General features: G+C 46.5%; 1 protein-coding gene across 1 annotated transcript in view; it reads right to left on the bottom strand.

The window, feature by feature from the left end:
* LOC147612488 (uncharacterized) overlaps positions 1-18784 on the bottom strand; it is a gene marked incomplete at its 5' end in the record, with an annotated part of 78667 nt that extends 59883 nt beyond the window's left edge. Inside the window, one exon of the mRNA XM_086783508.1 lies at positions 18632-18784. Within this exon, the coding sequence (XP_086639634.1) occupies positions 18632-18784 (153 nt within the window). The remainder of the gene's footprint in view (positions 1-18631) is intronic.
* Between the last annotated feature and the right edge of the window lie 812 nt (positions 18785-19596).

Genomic DNA, 19596 nt, shown 5'->3' on the forward strand with positions numbered 1-19596 from the left:
CTTTGCCTTTTCCCTTTTCCTTTTGATCATTTTTCCATTTATAGCATTGCTTTTTAATGTGTCCCTTTTTGCCACAATAATGGCATTCCAAATCCTTTTTGGAGCGAGACTTGCTCCTTCCCCTTTCTTGGCTTTTCCCCCTTTGCTGGGATCTCCCACGTGCATTCATTGCATTGGACTTTCCCACATAGTTGTTTTTCCTGTTCATCTCTTCTTGAAGAAGAGCACCCTCAACATCTGCATATGACAGCATAGCATGCGAATTGCTAGTGGCTGTCCTGAATGTGTCCCAACTCTCTGGCAAAGTGCATAACAAAAAGGTGGCTTTGAACTCATCGTCCATTGCCAACTTTTGATTAATGACCTGGCTGACAATACCATTAAACTCATTTAAATGGGCTGTCATAGACGCCCCTTCCTTCATCTGAAGACCTATGAGTTTCTTCAACCAATACACTTTGCTTGAGGCACTTTGTTGGGCATACAAGTCCTGCAATCTCTGCCACATTCCCCAAGCTGTCTTCTCTTCACGAATGCTGAAAAGTAAAGAGTCTGACACAGACAACATGATAGTAGATCTTGCCAGCTCATCCATATCTTCCCACTCTTCAGCAGTAAGAGAAGCGGGCATCACACCCCTTTCTTTGATAGGCTTGTGCTGCTTTTTCTGGAGCAACACATTGTAGCACTGGGTTTGCCAAATATCATAATTATGCGAGCCTTCAAGCTTCTTGATGTGAAGCAATGAAGAGCTCTCACCTGTGGTTGCCATAGCAATATGCAACCTGTCAATGCCTGACTCCCTGCAAAATGTGCAAACACTGCACCAAAAGCACACAAAGTGCTTACAGTTATTCTCCCAAGCTTTATCTCCCACTGCGGAAGCAAGAATGCAACTTTTCTCCCACTTTATGTGATGAAAACACCAAAATCTGGTTGCTGCAGATTTTGGACAGCACCTTAAATGTGCTCTTTTGCCCTTCCAAAGTACTGTACAGCAGTACTAAGCGCTCACCAATGATGTACCAAACCTGTACCGGCAATTTCAGCAGCTGAAATTGAATCTTTTGGTCACTCAAAACAGTGTACAGCCATGCCAAAACATGCACAAAGCTGTGCCAAATCTGTACCAGCAGGTACAATAGCAATAAATGCTCTCCTGGCTGTCCAAATGAGTGAAAATCAGACTTTTACAGTCCTGTACACTGCATAAAACAGTCCCGAACAGAAATTGGGCAAAAGCCCCTTGACTGCAAGCTGATTTTTGAGGATTCAAGGCATAAATGTCTTGCCTGCTGCTTTGCCAAGCTCAACAAGCATACAAACTTGAAAAGCCCCTTGATTTGAGATCAATTTCTGATCATGCATGGTACATTGGCGCACATGAAGGCATCCAGAGTGTTCACGATGCTTCCCCTTGGCCACATATACATCCAATACATGAAAGCCCCTTGATTTACAGGCACATTGAGTGCTTGTAAGGCATCAGCACATTATCCACAGCATCAAATGCGATTGCCTGCATGCAAATCAACCAAATCGGCACAAAAGCCCCTTGATTTGCACTGCAATTTGCTGCAATTTTGCCCAAATGTGCGATTTTTCACATCATACTGCATGTATGAGTGCTTAATTGCACAATTACATCAAAAGCCCCAAATTTCGACATCCAATTTCTTGCAAATTGATCCTGATTTGACCAATTTCCTGCAAATTGATCCTGATTTGACCAATTTCCTGCAAATTTATCCTGATTGTGACCAATGTCACCCAATTTTGCCAATTTTGCTCAAAAATTGAGCAATTGGGCACCTGTACCTGCTCAATTGCTTGAATTGATAAGAAATTCGCAAAATTGAAGCAAAAATACCTCTGAAATTTCTGATTTTTCTGAGTTTCTTGACTTGCAGGTGCTGTTGCAGGAGATTTGATGCTGTTGCAGAAAAGGGAGGGAGGCTTCTTGCTGATGTTGCTGCTGTGCAGGTGGGCAATAGCTGAGGAGCTCTGGTTGACCAAGATGCTGCTTTGCTGAAGGCGACTAGTTGTTGACGTGCAGGATTGAAGGGCAGCAAACGTGCAGTCGTACCAAGCTGCAAGTGGGCGTGAAAGCACCGGATACTTGAATTTTGGCAACAAACACCTGGTGCTCGCCCACGACCTGCGCTTCAACGCCACCTAGTCGCTCGAGCTCGCTTTCACGGGGACATATTCACCACTTCGCGCAGGCCTCCTTTACGCTCAGCAGCAAGCCGTCTAACGTCTAACACGTTGCTGCCTGCAACGCACTCTTGTGTCAAGGCGCTGACGCGTGGCGTATGGGTTACTTGTCGGAGATGAGTGTGCACGGCGCCCGACTCCAAGTAGCTGTGCGCGCTGATGAAGCGCCACTGCTCTTCTTCTTCGCTCGCCTGGCTATGCGCCTTCGCTTCACTCGCCTAGCGCCTATACGCCTAGCGCTAATGCGCTTTGCAGCCACGCCTATCTTCTTCGCTCGCTTATGAGCGCAACCTGCTTTGGCTGCTGCGACTGTTGGGCAGCGTAGACTACCTGCTGGTTCTTCTCCTGTTGGGCGCAGCCTGTGTGGTGCTCCTGTCGTGTCCTTGCGACCAGTTGATGTAGGCGCCTCACCACATTCACACGAGCAAGCCTGCTTGCACAGAGATTCGAAGGGCACCGGCTCTGATACCAGTTGACGGGGAGAAACCTGAATTAGGGTTAGAGTTCATTCATGGGAGACATACACAGAGAAGCAAGAGAGAGAGAGAGAGAGTTGTGGGGATAAGTCAACTCATGAGGCATGAGTGTGTGACTCCCCTATCACACATGTATATTGCACTAGTACACATAGTGCACTTAGTACATTAAAAGTACTAAGTGTACTATGTACTATAACTTATGGGCTTGTACACACTATAAGGGTGGGCATAACGCCTTTACCCCAACAACTGAGTCACTCCACCCGTGGAGTCGGACTCCATCCAACAATCCCCCTCCTGTGTACAAGAGTCCATGATCCTTCGCATGCTGCAGAAACCACAGGAAACACAATCCTGCCTCCCAAAGAGTCATCTACAACCATGAGCTCAACCGCCTCATCAGGAAGCTATCGTCCAATCTGGTGTCCATCAACCAGATCCATGAACCATACTGCTTCTGAGTCAAAAAGGCATCACACTGCTCACAAGGATCAACACCTGTTACGGTGCACAAACAAGTCCTGGAAACCTTATGAAGACCACGCAAGGCCTTCTGAAACCTGTCAACCACCCCCTCTGAATCCGGAACCACAAAGCCTAGAGAAAACACCTCCTTCTGCAAGTAATCACCTGCCTGGCTTTCTGAAAGGTCCCCGTGGAAAGAACATCCTCATCTACTGGAGGTTCTTTGTCCCGAATACTACGAGACATCAGGGCATAAGTGACCTGTTCAGTTTCCTCTGACTAACGAACACAAGAACTACCAACATCAGTACTGGAGAGTTCCTGCCAACTGCTGCCATCTACTGGCAAGCTATCCACCATCTGGTCCCGGAAAGCCTGCACCTGCAGCGTATCCACACACAAGTGGCCATTACCAGACTGCCACTCATCGCAAACCTGAGGACCTGGGAGAGAGAGTGCTGAAAGCTTGTAAACTCCATTCTCCACTCCGCCTTCCCAAACCACCTGGCCTGTTTCTTTGTCCCGGAGAGCAACAAAATGCTCATCAAACTCCACCCGTACGCCAGTCTTGCAAACCTGATGCACTGACAACAGATGAAAACCAAGTGTCGGAACATACAACACCTGGGAGGAATGCTTCCCTCCTCTGCCACTATCTCCATCCTGCCCTCACTGTGTGAACTGGGATAGTGGATGTATCCCCAGTAAGAATGTGACCAGAAAGCCTGCAGAGATCCTGTAAATCGGAACGGGAAGGAGTCATGTGCCTGGAAGCACCACTATCTAGAATCCACTCCTGAGTATCCGTTGCGGAGAGTCCTCCAATCTCCTCCCTGCCTGAAGAAAATGAAACATCGGTGTCCACCACCTCCAGGTGCACAAAAGCAGGAGTCTTCATGATTGCTGCTGAGGAATCTTCACCCTTCTCGGTCTTCCGCTTGGGACACTGCCTCCAATAGTGGCCTTTCTCGCCACAATCATTACAGGTCCTCTCTGCCTTTAGTTTCTCGCGGTCAGTAAACGGACTTCTTCTCAGAAGACTTCTCCGACAAAGCCTTCCCTTTACCCGTGTTATGGCCTTTCGACCGTTAGCCAGTTAAGGCCTCCGAACCTCCACCCTGAGGAGGGTTCGTGAATCGTTCCTCCTGGTCCAGGACCATGGGCACAAGCTCCTCCCACGTGATGGTGCTGAGCCTACCACTGGTAATCAAAGACGAGTAAAATGCCGAGTACGAAGAGGGCAAATGTGACAGCAACGTGATGGCCATGTCCTTTGACGATATCTCCTTCCCAGCCTGAAGAACTTCCTGCTGAAGAGCCTGCAGCTTGTTAATATGCTCCTGCATCGTCGAGGACTTTACAGGGTTCATAACCCGCATCTGTACTTCCAAGGAAATCCTCTTCATGGGCGATACCCTGTTGTAAAGAGAAGCCAAATGCTGCCATATACCTCTGGCCAGCGTCATATGCTTTACATGATTGATTACCTGCGGTGTGCAGTTGAGAAAGATAAACGAACGGACCCTAGCGTTGAGACGATCCCACATCTGTGTCTGAGCCTCCCGGTCCTTTCGGATCGACGGTAACTCCCCTTCCTCTACTTCCAGCCGTGGAACCCCAACAATGACGAAATCAGCAAGGTCGTAAGACTCCAGAACAGATTCCATCATAACCTTCCATATGTCGTAGTTGCTCCCGTCCAACTGACGGTCCACCGGGAACGTGGGGATTGTCGGGATCTTCACATGCCTCTCGGCCATCTCAAACAGATCTGCCATTGCGGGGATGTACTCTGAAAAGGGTGGGTGGGTGGGAACAAAGAAGAACTAATACCTGCAAGTGGCTGTCCAGCAAATCAGCCCGCCGTCCTCTTGCTTCTCCTCTTCCCGAACAGTCCAAAACAGTCCACCAATCAGCCACACAACAGTCCCCCTCTTGCTCACACAAATCCCAAGAACTATCTAGAGCCTAGGCTCTGATACCATGTCAGAATACGCAGCGGAGATGATGACCAGATCTGGGAACACGAGAGCAAAACGCATGCAGAAAAAATACAGCACAAGAGAGAGAGAGATGTAGGCGTGTAACTCTCCTCTATATACACAAGAAGATCCCAGGTATGATACACAAATGGTATGGGGGCTCGGGGCCTATTTATATGCCCCCATAGGAGCAGTCGGCCTGCTGAAAAAGGCACTCCACGACTGCATCATCAGTCGGCCAGCAATAAATGAGGCCCACGACTGCATACATCCAATCGGCCAGCAGTACAGAGGTCCACGACTGCTGTTGGGCAGTCGGCCAGTCACATGTCTGCTGATGGGCCAGCCGGCCAGCCACTCAGTGCTCCTGCCAACCTCTGGCATCCCTCCACACCACTGGAAAATGGGAAAAATAGGGAAAAAATACGGGGAGTGAGGAAAAATGATAAAACACCTCATAAGGACGGGCACACCCACAACAAAGGCCCTGGTGTATAAAAGTAGACAGGAGATAACTTCTAACATCGCGATCTATCAAAAACAATAAATGCCAATGGCTGACCATGTGCCACAAACTAAAACAAGTTCTCTGTTGGGGTAAAGGCATTATGCCCACCCTTATAGTGTGTACAAGCCCGCGACGTGTCAGCGCTGGGCGTTAGTCGTCGACTAGCTTACGGCTCACAACGCGTTGGGCGGAGCCCGTCATGTAGACTGGCGCTAGGCGAGCGAAACGCACAAGGCGTAAGACACGTATGCGAAGGCAGTAAAGCGTATTAGCGTGGAGCGAACACGCAGCACGGCGAAGCCGTAAGGGAAGCAACGCACAAGGCGTAAGACACGTATGCGAAGGCAGTAAAGCGTATTAGCGTGGAGCAAACACAAGCGCACAGCAGAACGAGACACTCCGTCTGAGAAACCATCGAGAGCAGGCAAAGAACCGGAGCTACTCTAAGAGGCGAAAGCCGTAGCTGCTTAGGGCAAAGAATCTGCAGCAAGCCTGAAGAGCCCTCCAACAGCATCAAATTTCTGCAGAGCAGCACCAAATTCAGCACACTCCCCTTTCCTGCAACAAAATTCAGAATTTACAAGGTATCTTGCTTCATTTTTTTTTTGGGACTTGCAATTGAGCAGGTACAATAATCAATTGAGCAGGTACAGGTGCCCAATTGCTCAATTTTGAGCAAAATTGGCAAAATTGGGTAACATTGGTCACAATCACGATCAATTTGCAGGAAATTGGATGTCAAAATTTGGGGCTTTTGATGTAATTGTGCAATTAAGCACTCATACATGCTGTATGATGTGAAAAATCGCACATTTGGGCAAAATTGCAGCAAATTGCAGTGCAAATCAAGGGGCTTTTGTGCCGATTTGATTGATTTGCATGCAGGCAATCGCATTTGATGCTGTGGATAATGTGTTGATGCCTTACAAGCACTCAATGTGCCTGTAAATCAAGGGGGTTTCATGTATTGGATGTATATGTGGCCAGGGGGAAGCATCGTGAACACTCTGGATGCCTTCATGTGCGTCAATGTACCATGTATGATCAGAAATTGATCTTAAATCAAGGGGCTTTTCAAGTTCGTATGCTTGTTGAACTTGGCAAAGCAGCAGGCAAGACATTTATGCCTTGAATCCTCAAAAATCAGCTTGCAGTCAAGGGGCTTTTGCCCAATTTCTGTTCGGGACTGTTGTATGCAGTGTACGGGACTGTAAAAATCTGATTTTCACTCATTTGGACAGCCAGGAGAGCATTTATTGCTACTGTACCTGCTGGTACAGATTTGGCACAGCTTTATGCAAGTTCTGGCATGGCTGTACACTGTTTTGAGTGACCAAAAGGTTCAATTTCAGCAGCTGTACTTGCCGGTACAGGTTTGGTACATCATTGGTGAGCACTTGGTACTGCTGTACAGTACTTTGGAATGGCAACAGAGCACATTTAAGGTGCTGTCCAAAATCTGCAGCAACCAGATTTTGGTGATTTCATCACATAAAGTGGGAGTAAAGTTGCATTTGTGCTTCCGCAGTGGGAGATAAAGCTTGGGAGAACAACTGTGAGCACTTTGTGTGCTTTTGGTGCAGTATTTGCACATTTTGCAGGGAGTCAGGCATTGACAGGTTGCATATTGCTATGGCAACCACAGGTGAGAGCTCTTCATTGCTTCACATCAAGAAGCTTGAAGCCTCGAATAATTATGATATTTGGCAAACCCAGTGCTACAATGTGTTGCTCCAGAAAAAGCACCACAAGCCTATCAAAGAAAGGGGTGTAATGCCCGCTTCTCTTACTGCTGAAGAGTGGGAAGATATGGATGAGCTGGCAAGATCTACTATCATGTTGTCTATGTCAGACTCATTACTTTTCAGCATTCGTGAAGAGAAGACAGCTTGGGGAATGTGGCAGAGATTGCAGGACTTGTATGCCCAACAAAGTGCCTCAAGCAAAGTGTATTGGTTGAAGAAACTCATAGGTCTTCAGATGAAGGAAGGGGCGTCTATGACAGCCCATCTAAATGAGTTTAATGGTATTGTCAGCCAGGTCATTAATCAAAAGTTGGCAATGGACGATGAGTTCAAAGCCACTTTTCTGTTATGCACTTTGCCAGAGAGTTGGGACACATTCAGGACAGCCACTAGCAATTCACATGCTATGCTGTCATATGCAGATGTTGAGGGTGCTCTTCTTCAAGAAGAGATGAACAGGAAAAACAACTCTGTTGGAAAGTCCAATGCAATGAATGCACATGGGAGATCCCAACAAAGGGGAAAAAGCCAAGAAAGGGGAAGGAGCAAGTCTCGCTCCAAAAAGGATTTGGAATGCCATTATTGTGGCAAGAAGGGACACATTAAAAAGCAATGCTACAAATGGAAAAATGATCAAAAGGAAAAGGGAAAAGGCAAAGACAAAGAGAAAGATGAAGCCAAAGATGTAAAGCCAAAGGGCAAAAGTGGAGTCAAGATTGAAGAAATCAATGTGTCACATGCAGGTGGCAGTGAGGATGAGGTCCTATTTACATCTTCACTTGATGCCCATTCACTTCTTACAGGTGGTCATGGTATGCACTCATGGATCATTGATTCAGGTGCCTCCTTTCATGTCACAGGTTGCAGAGACTTGTTTGTCAGGTATACTGCTGGCAATGAAGGAGTGGTTTATTTGGGTGATAACCATGCATGCAAGATTCTAGGCAGAGGTGATGTGAGGCTTGTATTTTCAGATGGCTCACAGCTTATGCTCCATGATGTCAGGCATGTGCCTGAGATCAAGAAGAATCTGCTTTCTACTGGACAACTTGATGATGCTGATTATGTTACCACATTTGGTAGTGGAAAGTGGAAAATTAGTAAGGGCTCACTGGTTGTTGCCAGAGGCTCTAGGGTGGACACTCTTTATTTCATGCATGCAGGTGTTTGTCACCATGCTAATGTAAATGCAACCGAGCTGCCGGAAATCTCTATGTGGCATAGCCGGTTGGGACACATGAGTGTCAAAGGAATGGAGCAATTGTCTCGTTTGGGTTACTTGCCTTCTCTAAAGTTTTCAAGTTTTCAGTTTTGTAAGCATTGTATATATGGTAGGCAACTACACTGCCCCCACAAGAAAGCTCTTGGACAGAAAGATGCTCAGTTAGAGCTTGTGCATACAGATGTATGTGAGATGCCTCAGCTTTCTTTGGGAGGGGCAAAATACTTTGTGTCTTTTATTGATGATGCCACACGCAAGGTGTGGGTTTATCCTCTTCGTTTGAAGAGTGATACATTCTCAGTGTTTCAGAAGTTTGTTGCTCTAGTTGAGAATCAAACTGGCAAAACACTGAAGGCTTTGCGTTCCGACAATGGTGGAGAGTATATGTCCAAACAGTTTCAGGACTTTTGTGATGCTAAAGGCATCAAGAGGGAGCTCTCTACTCCTTATGATCCTCCACAAAACGGGACAGCAGAGAGGATGAACAGGACCATACAGGAGAAGGTCCGTTCTATGTTGTCACATGCTGCATTACCTCATGGTTTTTGGGCTGAAGCTGTTATGACAGCCGTTCACCTTATAAACAGGTCACCTAACACGAGGCTTGGTGGGAAAGTGCCAGAAGAAGTATGGACAGGGAAGCCTCCGTCATACAAGCACTTGAGAGTGTTTGGTTGCGTTGCGTACGTGCACATACGCAGGGAAATGCGCACCAAACTTGATCCTAAGTCTCACAAATGCATATTCCTAGGATATGGTGACAGAGGTGAAATGGGGTATAGACTTTGGGATCCCATAAATAGAAAGATCATACGCAGCAATGATGTCATTTTTGATGAAACATGCATGTATAAGAGCCTGCAAGGCAACAGGAGCCTGGCAGAGTCATCTTTGATGATGATGGACATCATGGACAACAACAAAGGGCTGTAAATCAGCCATTACAGCAGGAAAACCAGCCCTTAAATGGTGCTGAAAATGGTCCAAATGGACAGCCAGAGATGGCAGAAGATATCCCTATGGATATACCACAGTTGGAGGAGATACCGGGCATGATATTTCAGCCTTATGGCATGGAACAGGAGCCACCAATGGGTGATATGCAGGCTGGACAGCAACCTGCAAATGATGGTCATTGGGTACGGAGGTCCACAAGACCCTCCAGAGCCCCTGACAGGTTTGTTCCAGGGGTTGACTACTTGATGCTCACTGACTGTGGGGAGCCCTCATGTTATAAGGAGGCTTTACATAGGGCAGACAAGGCTCTATGGGAGCGTGCCATGAAGTCAGAGATGGATTCTCTGCACAAAAATGGAACATGGAAGTTGGTGCATTTGCCTGCAGGCAAGAAGGTTTTGCCATGCAAGTGGGTATACAGGCTCAAAGTTGCACCAGATGCAAAGCCAAGATACAAAGCCAGGTTAGTGGCTAAGGGCTTCAAGCAGGAATATGGTGTGGACTTTGAGGAGATCTTCTCTCCAGTGGTCAAAATGACCACACTTAGAGCTGTGTTAGCTTTGGTTGCACATGATGATCTAGACTTGATTCAGATGGATGTGAAGACTGCTTTTCTTCACGGTGATCTCCATGAGGAGATATATATGCAGCAGCCAGAGGGTTATGCAGTGAGTGGAAAGGAGAAGCTTGTATGCAAGCTGAAAAAGAGTCTTTATGGGCTCAAACAGGCACCAAGGGAATGGTATCATAAATTTGATACATTCATGAAATCCCAGAAATTCAGGAGAAGTGACATAGATCACTGCTTATACACCAAGAAAGCTTTGGATGGCAGTCTATTGATCCTCATCTTGTATGTTGATGATATGTTGATTGCCGGGAAATCTCGTAAGGAGATGGATACCTTGAAGCAGAGGCTGCATCAAACCTTTGATACGAAGGATTTGGGTGATGCAAATCACATCTTGGGTATGCGGATACTTCGGGACAGAAATCAGCATGTGTTGTATTTGTCTCAGAAGGAATACATTGGCAAAGTCTTGCAGAGGTTCAATATGGACGGGGGGAAGAAGACTAGTACTCCTTTGCCTTCATATGTGAAACTCAGTGCTATGGACAGCCCACAGTCAGATAGAGACAGGGCTGATATGGCCAAGATTCCGTATGCTTCAGCTTGTGGCAGTCTCATGTATGCCATGGTTGCTACTAGGCCAGACATTGCATTTGCAGTGGGAGTGGTTTCTAGATACATGGCCAACCCTGGCAAGAAGCATTGGGAAGCAGTGAAAGGTGTCATGAGATACCTGAAGGGCACACAGGATATGTGCATTTGCTTTGGCAAACAGGATGCATTAGTGCATGGTTACACGGATTCGGATTATGCCGGTCATCCAGATAACCGGAAGTCTACTACCGGTTATGTGTTTACATTCACAGGAGGTGCTGTGTCATGGATATCCAGGATGCAGAAGTGCACAGCCTTATCTACTACAGAGGCCGAGTATATTGCAGCCACAGAGGCTTGCAAGGAGGCATTATGGCTATCTCGGTTAGTGGTTGATTTGGGTTATACAGGGGATATTCCATTGTTGCATTGTGGCAGTCAGAGTGCCATCCAGTTGGCAAAGAACCCTGTCTTTCATGCAAAGACGAAGCATGTGGATGTGAAGTATCACTTCATCAGAGAGGTGATAGAGAACAAGCAAATTCAGCTTGTTAAGATTCACACGGATGACAACCCGGCTGATCTGTTGACAAAGAGTTTGCCTCCGGAGCGGTTTGCTCATTGCAGACACTTGATGGGCATTGGATGAGGCCAGTTTCAGCCTTGATATGGCCTTGTATATTATCATGTACATGCTGATTTTTTCTTTTCCTTTACTTAAGGGCACTTTGCCTTTAAGTGGGAGGTTGTTGGGGTAAAGGCATTATGCCCACCCTTATAGTGTGTACAAGCCCATAAGTTATTTAGTACATAGTACACTTAGTACTTTTAATGTACTAAGTGCACTATGTGTACTAGTGCAATATACATGTGTGATAGGGGAGTCACACACTCATACATCATGAGTTGACTTATCCCCACAACTCTCTCTCTTGTTGTTTCTCTGTGTATGTCTCCCACATGAATACTCTAACCTAACCCTAATTCCTGTTTCTCTCACACAGTTCTCGAAAGGAAGAACTCAGTCCAGGGATTAGACAACATCTGTGTACACAAAGAAGAACAACCTTGACCAACATCCCAGTCAAAGCATCTGTCTAAACCCAGAAAATCTTGGAAACTAAAACTTGCTTCCAAAAACTTATGCGCATCACGCAAATTCTTGAATAATCATGATTCAATAGTCTTGGTATAAGAATAGGCGGGTATACTTGGAATAGCGTGAATATCTGTACACACTCTTGCTATGTAGAGGACCATCAAAACCTTAAGGACTGTAAGGCTGAAAACGTACATATTGGGTATTGTCGCATAACCGTCTTGTCATGCCATCTGACAACGAATCCCAACATGTAAACTTAATGTAGATGCCCTCTATCAAATACCTGTGTAGCCACAGTGTCAATGTGTGGTCAACTATTCCTCAAACCTACATATGTAGATAAGTCTTGCCTATCAAAGCCCAAAAACGAAAACAATGGTCATTCCAATATCTGTAGGGTATTAGGTCTATGTCTTGCATGGTACAAGGCCATGACTAACTCTGTGTTCGTGAAGTTCTTGGAGTAAAAACTCCCATGTGTATCCCTGAACAAACATGTGTACTGTGCTTTTATTGTTAAACTCTATCTTGCATATTCCTTGCATGTGAAAAAATAAACACATACCTCATAACACACTAATCCAAAACTGAGATAGAATGAGGCACGTGCATCCGAACCTCACAAGTACACCACAGTCCCGTACACAACCTAGACATTTTGAAGAGAAAAGAATCTGAAGAGAGATCGTAGAAAAACATGTCGCCATCACTTGCTGCTGTAGAGCAGCCCACTGACGATCGTACGCCTCTATCCGGACAACCTACATGTGGCTGTCCACAACCTTTGGCTGCGTGAGGTAGACCTCGGGTAACACGGATGGCCGTGGCATGTGCGGCTCTGCTAGACTTCCCTGCATCTGCATTGAGTGCGTGCACACGTCATGTGTGGCTGCGTGGGAAACAGCCCCAAAAACTTGGGCTTCCTCACCCCAAAGGGGTGCCCGCCAACAAGGTACAGTCCCATGTGGGCTGCCAGAAGCCCCATCGAGCCCCGACAATCCCTGCAACCGCCGACAGTGCCATTGATAGTCCTTCCCATGTCCATAGCACAGGCGACTAGGTAAGGAACCCCCACGTGCACCATCAGCTTCGGGAAGGTAGGTGTTTTTTTTTTCATCTTCCACGGAAGCATTTTCTGAGATCATTGAGTCAGTCAAGGACCACTTGACCAAAGCACAGGAAGCCTATAGCAGACAGGCAAATAAGTCAAGACGAGATGTCCACTTCAAGGAAGGGGATTGCGTCTATCTGCGTGTCATGAAACAAAGATTGAAACAAGTGGGCAAACGTTGTCCCAAGCTTTCATTCCGTAGTTTTGGACCTCTCCCAATAGTTAAAAAGTTCAGTGATTAGGCAAACGTTGTCCCAAGCTTTCATTCTGTAGTTTTGGACCTCTCCCAATAGTTAAAAAGTTAGTGATGTCTCCATGAAGTTGAAATTGCCTAACAGTTTGACGATGCATGATGTTTTCCATGTTTCTTGGCTAAAACCATATGTTGGTCCAAAAGTGTTTGATGTTTCAGATGAACAGCAGCCAGACGTGGTAGACGAAGCAGAAGTTATCGAGCCCGAGCAGATCCTTCTTCATCGTTGGAAGCATGGTTCCGGTCGACGGATACGTCAGTTCCATGCGAAATTCGTGATTGAGGCACCCACGAAGCCGTATGGCTAGACGAGGAATTCTTTCAAGAGTACCCCCAGTTGTTGGCAGACTACTTGGAAGCCATGAACCTGCCGCCAAGCTAAGCAGGAAGGAATGTCACATGCACTCTGCACTGTAGTGCATGGTGACAAACTGGCTCATCATCATCAGTGCAACATTGTACAGTATTAGTTCCATTCAGGATGATATTTGTCGTACGCCGTGAACCCATTGTAATCCTCAGTCCAGGATAAGTCAGGCACGAGCTACGTAGGTCATTCTCAGCCATAACAAGTAAGTCAGTCAATCTAAGTCCCTTAACCCACTTAAAGAGACGCATTCATGCATATACAGTCAATAGAAACCTTAGGGTTTGCATTAGAAAGCATTCTGCATATTGCACATCATTCATCCATTGCATCTAGACCACGGCAAACACCCCAAATATCATCTAGTATTTATCAAGATATTTACTAGGAATTTTTTGGTAATTTTTTCATCATTTTCAGCATTTTATATATATTTTATGCATTTATTATGGACAAGAGCAGTCGACCAGCTCTGTAGCCAACCGACTGGCTTCTTTGCCCCATATAAATACATCACTTGCATATTCAGCCATTCATTCAATCATAAATCAGCATTGAGCATTCAAGCGCTTGGCATCTTTAGCACAAGGAGCAAAGCGATTGCAGTTTCAGCCACCAGCCCTCGGCGTTTGTCTCCTACAGCCATAGGCGCCTCAAACGCATGAGCATTCAGCACTTCTTCATCAACAAAATGCATCAGTTCAGCATTCAGCCAACAGTTCATCTAGCGTTTTCTACATCCATACAGTTTTCAGCATTCATCTACTCATCGTTTTGCTCCAGCCACTTGGTGAAGGTAAAACGCAGCATTCATATTCATTTACAGCATTCATACTCAGTCTAGAACAGTCCCAAACAGCCCCTCTCTCAGCCTCAGCTTTGCATCCCTCCCTCATTCCATTGGGAAGAGTGCTTAGACTCAAGATTGGACATCTTTGGTGCTTCTACAGCAGTGTACAATTCAGCCCAACACTTGGTCTTCAAAGGTCTTGTGCTTGGCTTATCGTCAGTCACGCCGTCAGTCTCTTTAAAGATAATAAAGTAAATACTATCTCGGTAACGGGATAGGGGGCCCTTCAGTGGGTAATTCGGGACCCCATACGGTGTACAGTTCTCATCTCTTTCTCTCTCAAATCTCTTAAAAGTTTGAAGTCTTAAAGTGGATTGCTAAACTCACGAAACTCAGGATACAGAAGACGGTGTGAGCATTTGTGTGACAGGATCCTCCAATATGAATACTTCCGCAACATGTTACACTGATGCGAGTAACATCGCAATTGGAGGTGTATTACAACAAAATGGTCATCCAGTAGCTTACATGTCTCATATTACTGCCCGCAGAAAAGAATTACTCAGTCTACGATCGAGAGCTCCTCGCAGTTATACAGGCCTTGAAACATTGGAAACGTTTTCTTTATGGCCGTGACTTTGAGGTTCGCACTGACCATCAGGCATTACGCTAGATTCAGACAATGCCAAGTGCATAGTGGAGTGACCGACAACACCGCTGGAGCCACATATTCCAGCAATTTGGTGGTATGATTGAGTACCTTCCAGGAAAGGTCAATCCAGTGGCCGATGCTTTGAGCCGAAAGGGACAGGCAACTTTGATTCAGACCACTAGACTCGACCTTGTTGGTACGGGACTCGACGACATGAAGCACACGTATGCAGATTCCAAGGAATTCGGTACACAGTGGGAACATGCATTGGATGCCACAGGACCATGCCACTTTTTGATACATGATGGTTGGCTTTTCTACAAAGGCCGACTGTGTGTCATGAAGTCATTCAGGGCAGCTTTTCTCCATGACACCATTACTGGTGGTCATAGGGGTATGAATTCGACTTTGGAGAAGTTAGAACGGCAATATTATTGGCCAAAGATGAGGCGAGATGTGTTTTCATATGTACAACATTGTGATATTTGTCAAAAGGTGAAAGCTCCTTGTGGGAAGAAGATAGGGTTGTTACAGCCCTTGCCAATTCCTAAGGGACCTTTCCAAGATATTTCGATGGATTTTGTCACGAATCTGCCTCCTTGTCCGAGTAAGCGTAATACTCAGTGCTTAACTATAGTTGATAGATTTAGCAAATTTGTTATGCTTATTCCATGCAGGGCTAATGTGACCACCGAAGATGTTGCCCATTTGTTCATTTGGCATTGGTACCCGATTGGCAGGATCCCTAGGACCATAGTGTCAAACCGAGATGCCAAGTTTACCAGTCATTTTTGGAGGGCATTTTTGGCTGTCTGTCTGCGAATGGAATGCACTAGACAACTGCAACTTAGTTCCGAAGTTTTCAAATAATGCCCTCCAGAAATGCGAGGTAAACTTTAGATTCCTTGATGCCACCAGCAGACATGCCTTCTTAGACAGGCGGACTGTCCTCAAGGGCACACAAGTGTACATGGGAGATGACCTCACCCTAGCACAAGTGGCACACCAGCGTGAGGCAATGGTGACAGTTCATGAGGCCCGTAGAGCAAGCAAGTGGGCTATCTACAGAGATGGTAGAGTCATTATCACTGAGTGCCGCCCCAAATAGGGACGCAGGGTCTATGAGACCAAACACCTGAGGTTGGCACTATGGAACTACAACGGCATGCTGTGGTCGAATCCAAGAGGCTTGAGCGAGATTCTCACAGGCAGGGATGTCATTTTTTATACCGAGACTCATCAAAGCCTTGAGAGGGGCTTACCATACAAAGCCAAGTACGAGTGGGAGTCAGGTTTTTGAGGTGAGACCCCCACATCAGGAGGAGTACGTGGCTCTGAAAGGGTAGCTGTCCTTTTTAGATCTCATCTTCGACAGATTCTCAGCATCGCCCGAAAGGACAAGGATGCACGGTATCTTTGGGTGCAGCTACAGCATAGCAGTGACAGAGTCATCCACATTGCTGGGTGTTATTTTGCACCGCGCCACTCCCCTTACGCCACACAGCATGGCCAGTCACTGTACTTACCATTATATGGGGATATTATGGAGTTCTCACAACTAAGGGAAGTCCTGTTGCTCAGGGATTTCAACGCCAGGACGGGAAGTCAGCAGATCCCACTACTCGATCGGGATGACCCTATCAAACTACAGGAGTAGGACATCACTGACACAGGGCTACAGAGATCATCACAGGACCGTGGGGAGGTCACGGTGTGGGAGATATTTCTTAGAGCTAGGAGCTGCACATGGTCTCATTATCTATAGCGGGATGTCTCAATGGCCCTCCTACGACGCCCTCACGTCCTTCCCTCACTTAGGAGGTACTAGCACAATGGACTACCTTATGGGATCTCTGGCTTTGGCACTTCTTCTCCCCAACTTCTCCATCCCGCCACCCCCCTTTAAGGCTGACCATGCCTACCTCTCTTTCACTCTTACCTGCACACCACCCACCCCTCCGCCACCACCCCCCATCTCACATTACACTCAGGTCCTTTTTTATCACGAGCTTGACCTTGTTTACTCCAACCACATCTACCGCCAACTCTAGGATGTGGAACCTACTGTCCCCCTATCCACCCTCACATCACAGCTCACCACCATACTCCACACATCCGCCACCACTTCTTTCATCTCCACACAGCGGTCTACCGCCAAGCCACCTTGCACTTCCATGCCCCATAACAGTTGGTATGATGACGAATGTCCGGCCACACGCTCCCGTCTTAAGCATGAGGTATGGATTGGGCAAACCACAAAGCGCCAAGCACAACGGATTTCTCAACAGCTCACCCAATGCAAGAAACGGGAGTTCTATGCTCGAAAAGAGGATGAGTTATACCGACTTTTCTTAGGGCCAAACTACAAAGAGGCCTGGAGGAAACTCTGAGAACATCACCCTCCCACACCTATCACCTGCCCGGACACATGGCACGACCCTTGGCCTTTACATGATAACTAATGATGACTATGCTTATGAATGAATGAGAAAATGACTTGATTAATGCTAAATTCTGACTTAGGCTTATATATATGTGTGGGATGCCAGTCGGCCAGTAACCTGCTGCTGTCGGCCTGTTGCATGGACAAAACCCTGAAAAATACTGATTACTTGCTGCGCTTTTGTCTTCTTGTCCTGGCCACTCTAAAGCTCCTGGCTGCCTGCTACACAACACCTGCTGCGAGCTGACAGGATACTGCTGCCAGCCAACAGGCCCTTATGCCTTCCCATGATGATGCTGCTGATGTTGATGATGCTGCTGATGTTGATGATGATGATGATGAAGATAATGATGCTGCTGATGATTCTGATGCTGTAGATAATGATACTGTAGATACTAATGCTGATGACACCTATCTGCTGGTATTTATGCTTCTACAGATGACTAACTGATGATTAATCAGGGATTAATGATGTTCATGCAGAGGATTAGCCATGGCACAGGCGTGCACGTGACAACTGCTCTGCCCAGCCTCTCAATTGCAAAGTACGGTCTAAAAAGTCCAAGTCATGGGAACATTTGGAAGGAGAAAGGCTCGTGTTGCTTGGAAGTTGGGTGGCAAGACAAACCAAGAGCACATGCTCATAAAAAAGGGTATATCACAGAATGTTTTCTTTGTGCTTATAATTTGTGAAATCAGCATACCAAATTAGAGCCAAGTGTCTAGGAGTTTATTGCCGTACGCACTGAAAAATCACGAGCATCAATCAATTCATGCAAGCATTGCAGCCGGTAAATCAGCACATCAGGACATGAAAACAGTGCACAAATGCGCATTAAAACCCTAGCATACTGCATAAATCTAACTCAAGCACACGTGAAAACCCATTGCTTAACCTTACTGTACCAACAAACATGGACATGCACTTGCAAACCCTAGCATACATAATGTAACAGCATACAAGGATATACACTTGCAGATGCTAGCATACATGAAAACCCCTAATGTAACAGCATGCATGGGCATACATTTGCAAACCTTAGCATACATGGGAAACGCATAATGTAACAAACAGCACGCATGGACATGAAAAAGAAGCGCGAAGAATACACTACAGAGCCTTGAATGCAAGAAAACAAGTACGAAAGCAAGAGAGCGAAATCAATGGCATACCAGGAAATCGAGGCGAGAGTCCAAAAGCAGGGGCGAACCAGCAACCGTAGAAACGCAGCGACTCGGGAGACGTCGAAGTGGAGGCCAATGGATGGATGATGGTGAGGATGATGCTGATGTGATGGTGTTATGGTGATAAGTTATAATTTGATGATGATGATGATGGTGATGGTGATGGTGCGTTCAAACGTTAATAAGGAACTGTACATAACCCGGTCTTTAGTGTAACTAGTATTGCACCCGCGCATTGCGGCGGCGGCGGCAGACCAAGGTTCAAGAACTATTCCCTCTCTACAACCATCTCTCTCTCTCACAGACACACACACACACATGCACATGCATGTTAACCTATGATGACGGACATTGAGACGTATTATGTTTTACGTCATTAATTTAAATATTCTGAGTCATGGGCCGGGCTTATCGGCACCATATGTTAAGGATAAAAGGATTGGGTGATCGCCGATGAGAGACGCACCTTGAATATCAATAGGATAAGGGTTAGGATCGACCGGCCATGTATGGGCGCCCATGTGTGAACGGCCAAGTCACTTATAAGAGTCAAATGTAACCCTAAAACCATTATTCTCATGTGTTGAATACAAGAGTGCTCTTGCTTTATCTCCTTGGTTTCCTTCTCCTGCGTGTGAGAGAGAGAGTGAGAGAGAGTGAGAGAGCGATCGAGCACTGTGTAGCGGCACGGCGGCGGCGAGGCGGTAGAGCGGCGACGGCGGCTCCTCCTTCACTGTTGCGACGCGGGAATCCTTCACGGCGGTGGTTTGAGCGGTGAGTGACACACCCTTGCATTCTGTTTGAGCTTGCTTTCCTGGTTGTATGCTTGTAGCCATTCGTGGGTGTGTTGTGTCGCATACGGTGTTCGACCTGTGCGGCAAAAGCGCACATTTTTGGCACCGCTGCGCCGGGGAGATGCCCTGCACCAAGCTCCAGTTTGCAACTCGGGCTGC

The sequence above is a fragment of the Cibotium barometz genome, chromosome 45, assembly GCF_041138505.1.
Source record: "Cibotium barometz isolate CiBa-2024 chromosome 45, ASM4113850v1, whole genome shotgun sequence".
Lineage (NCBI taxonomy): Eukaryota > Viridiplantae > Streptophyta > Polypodiopsida > Cyatheales > Cibotiaceae > Cibotium > Cibotium barometz.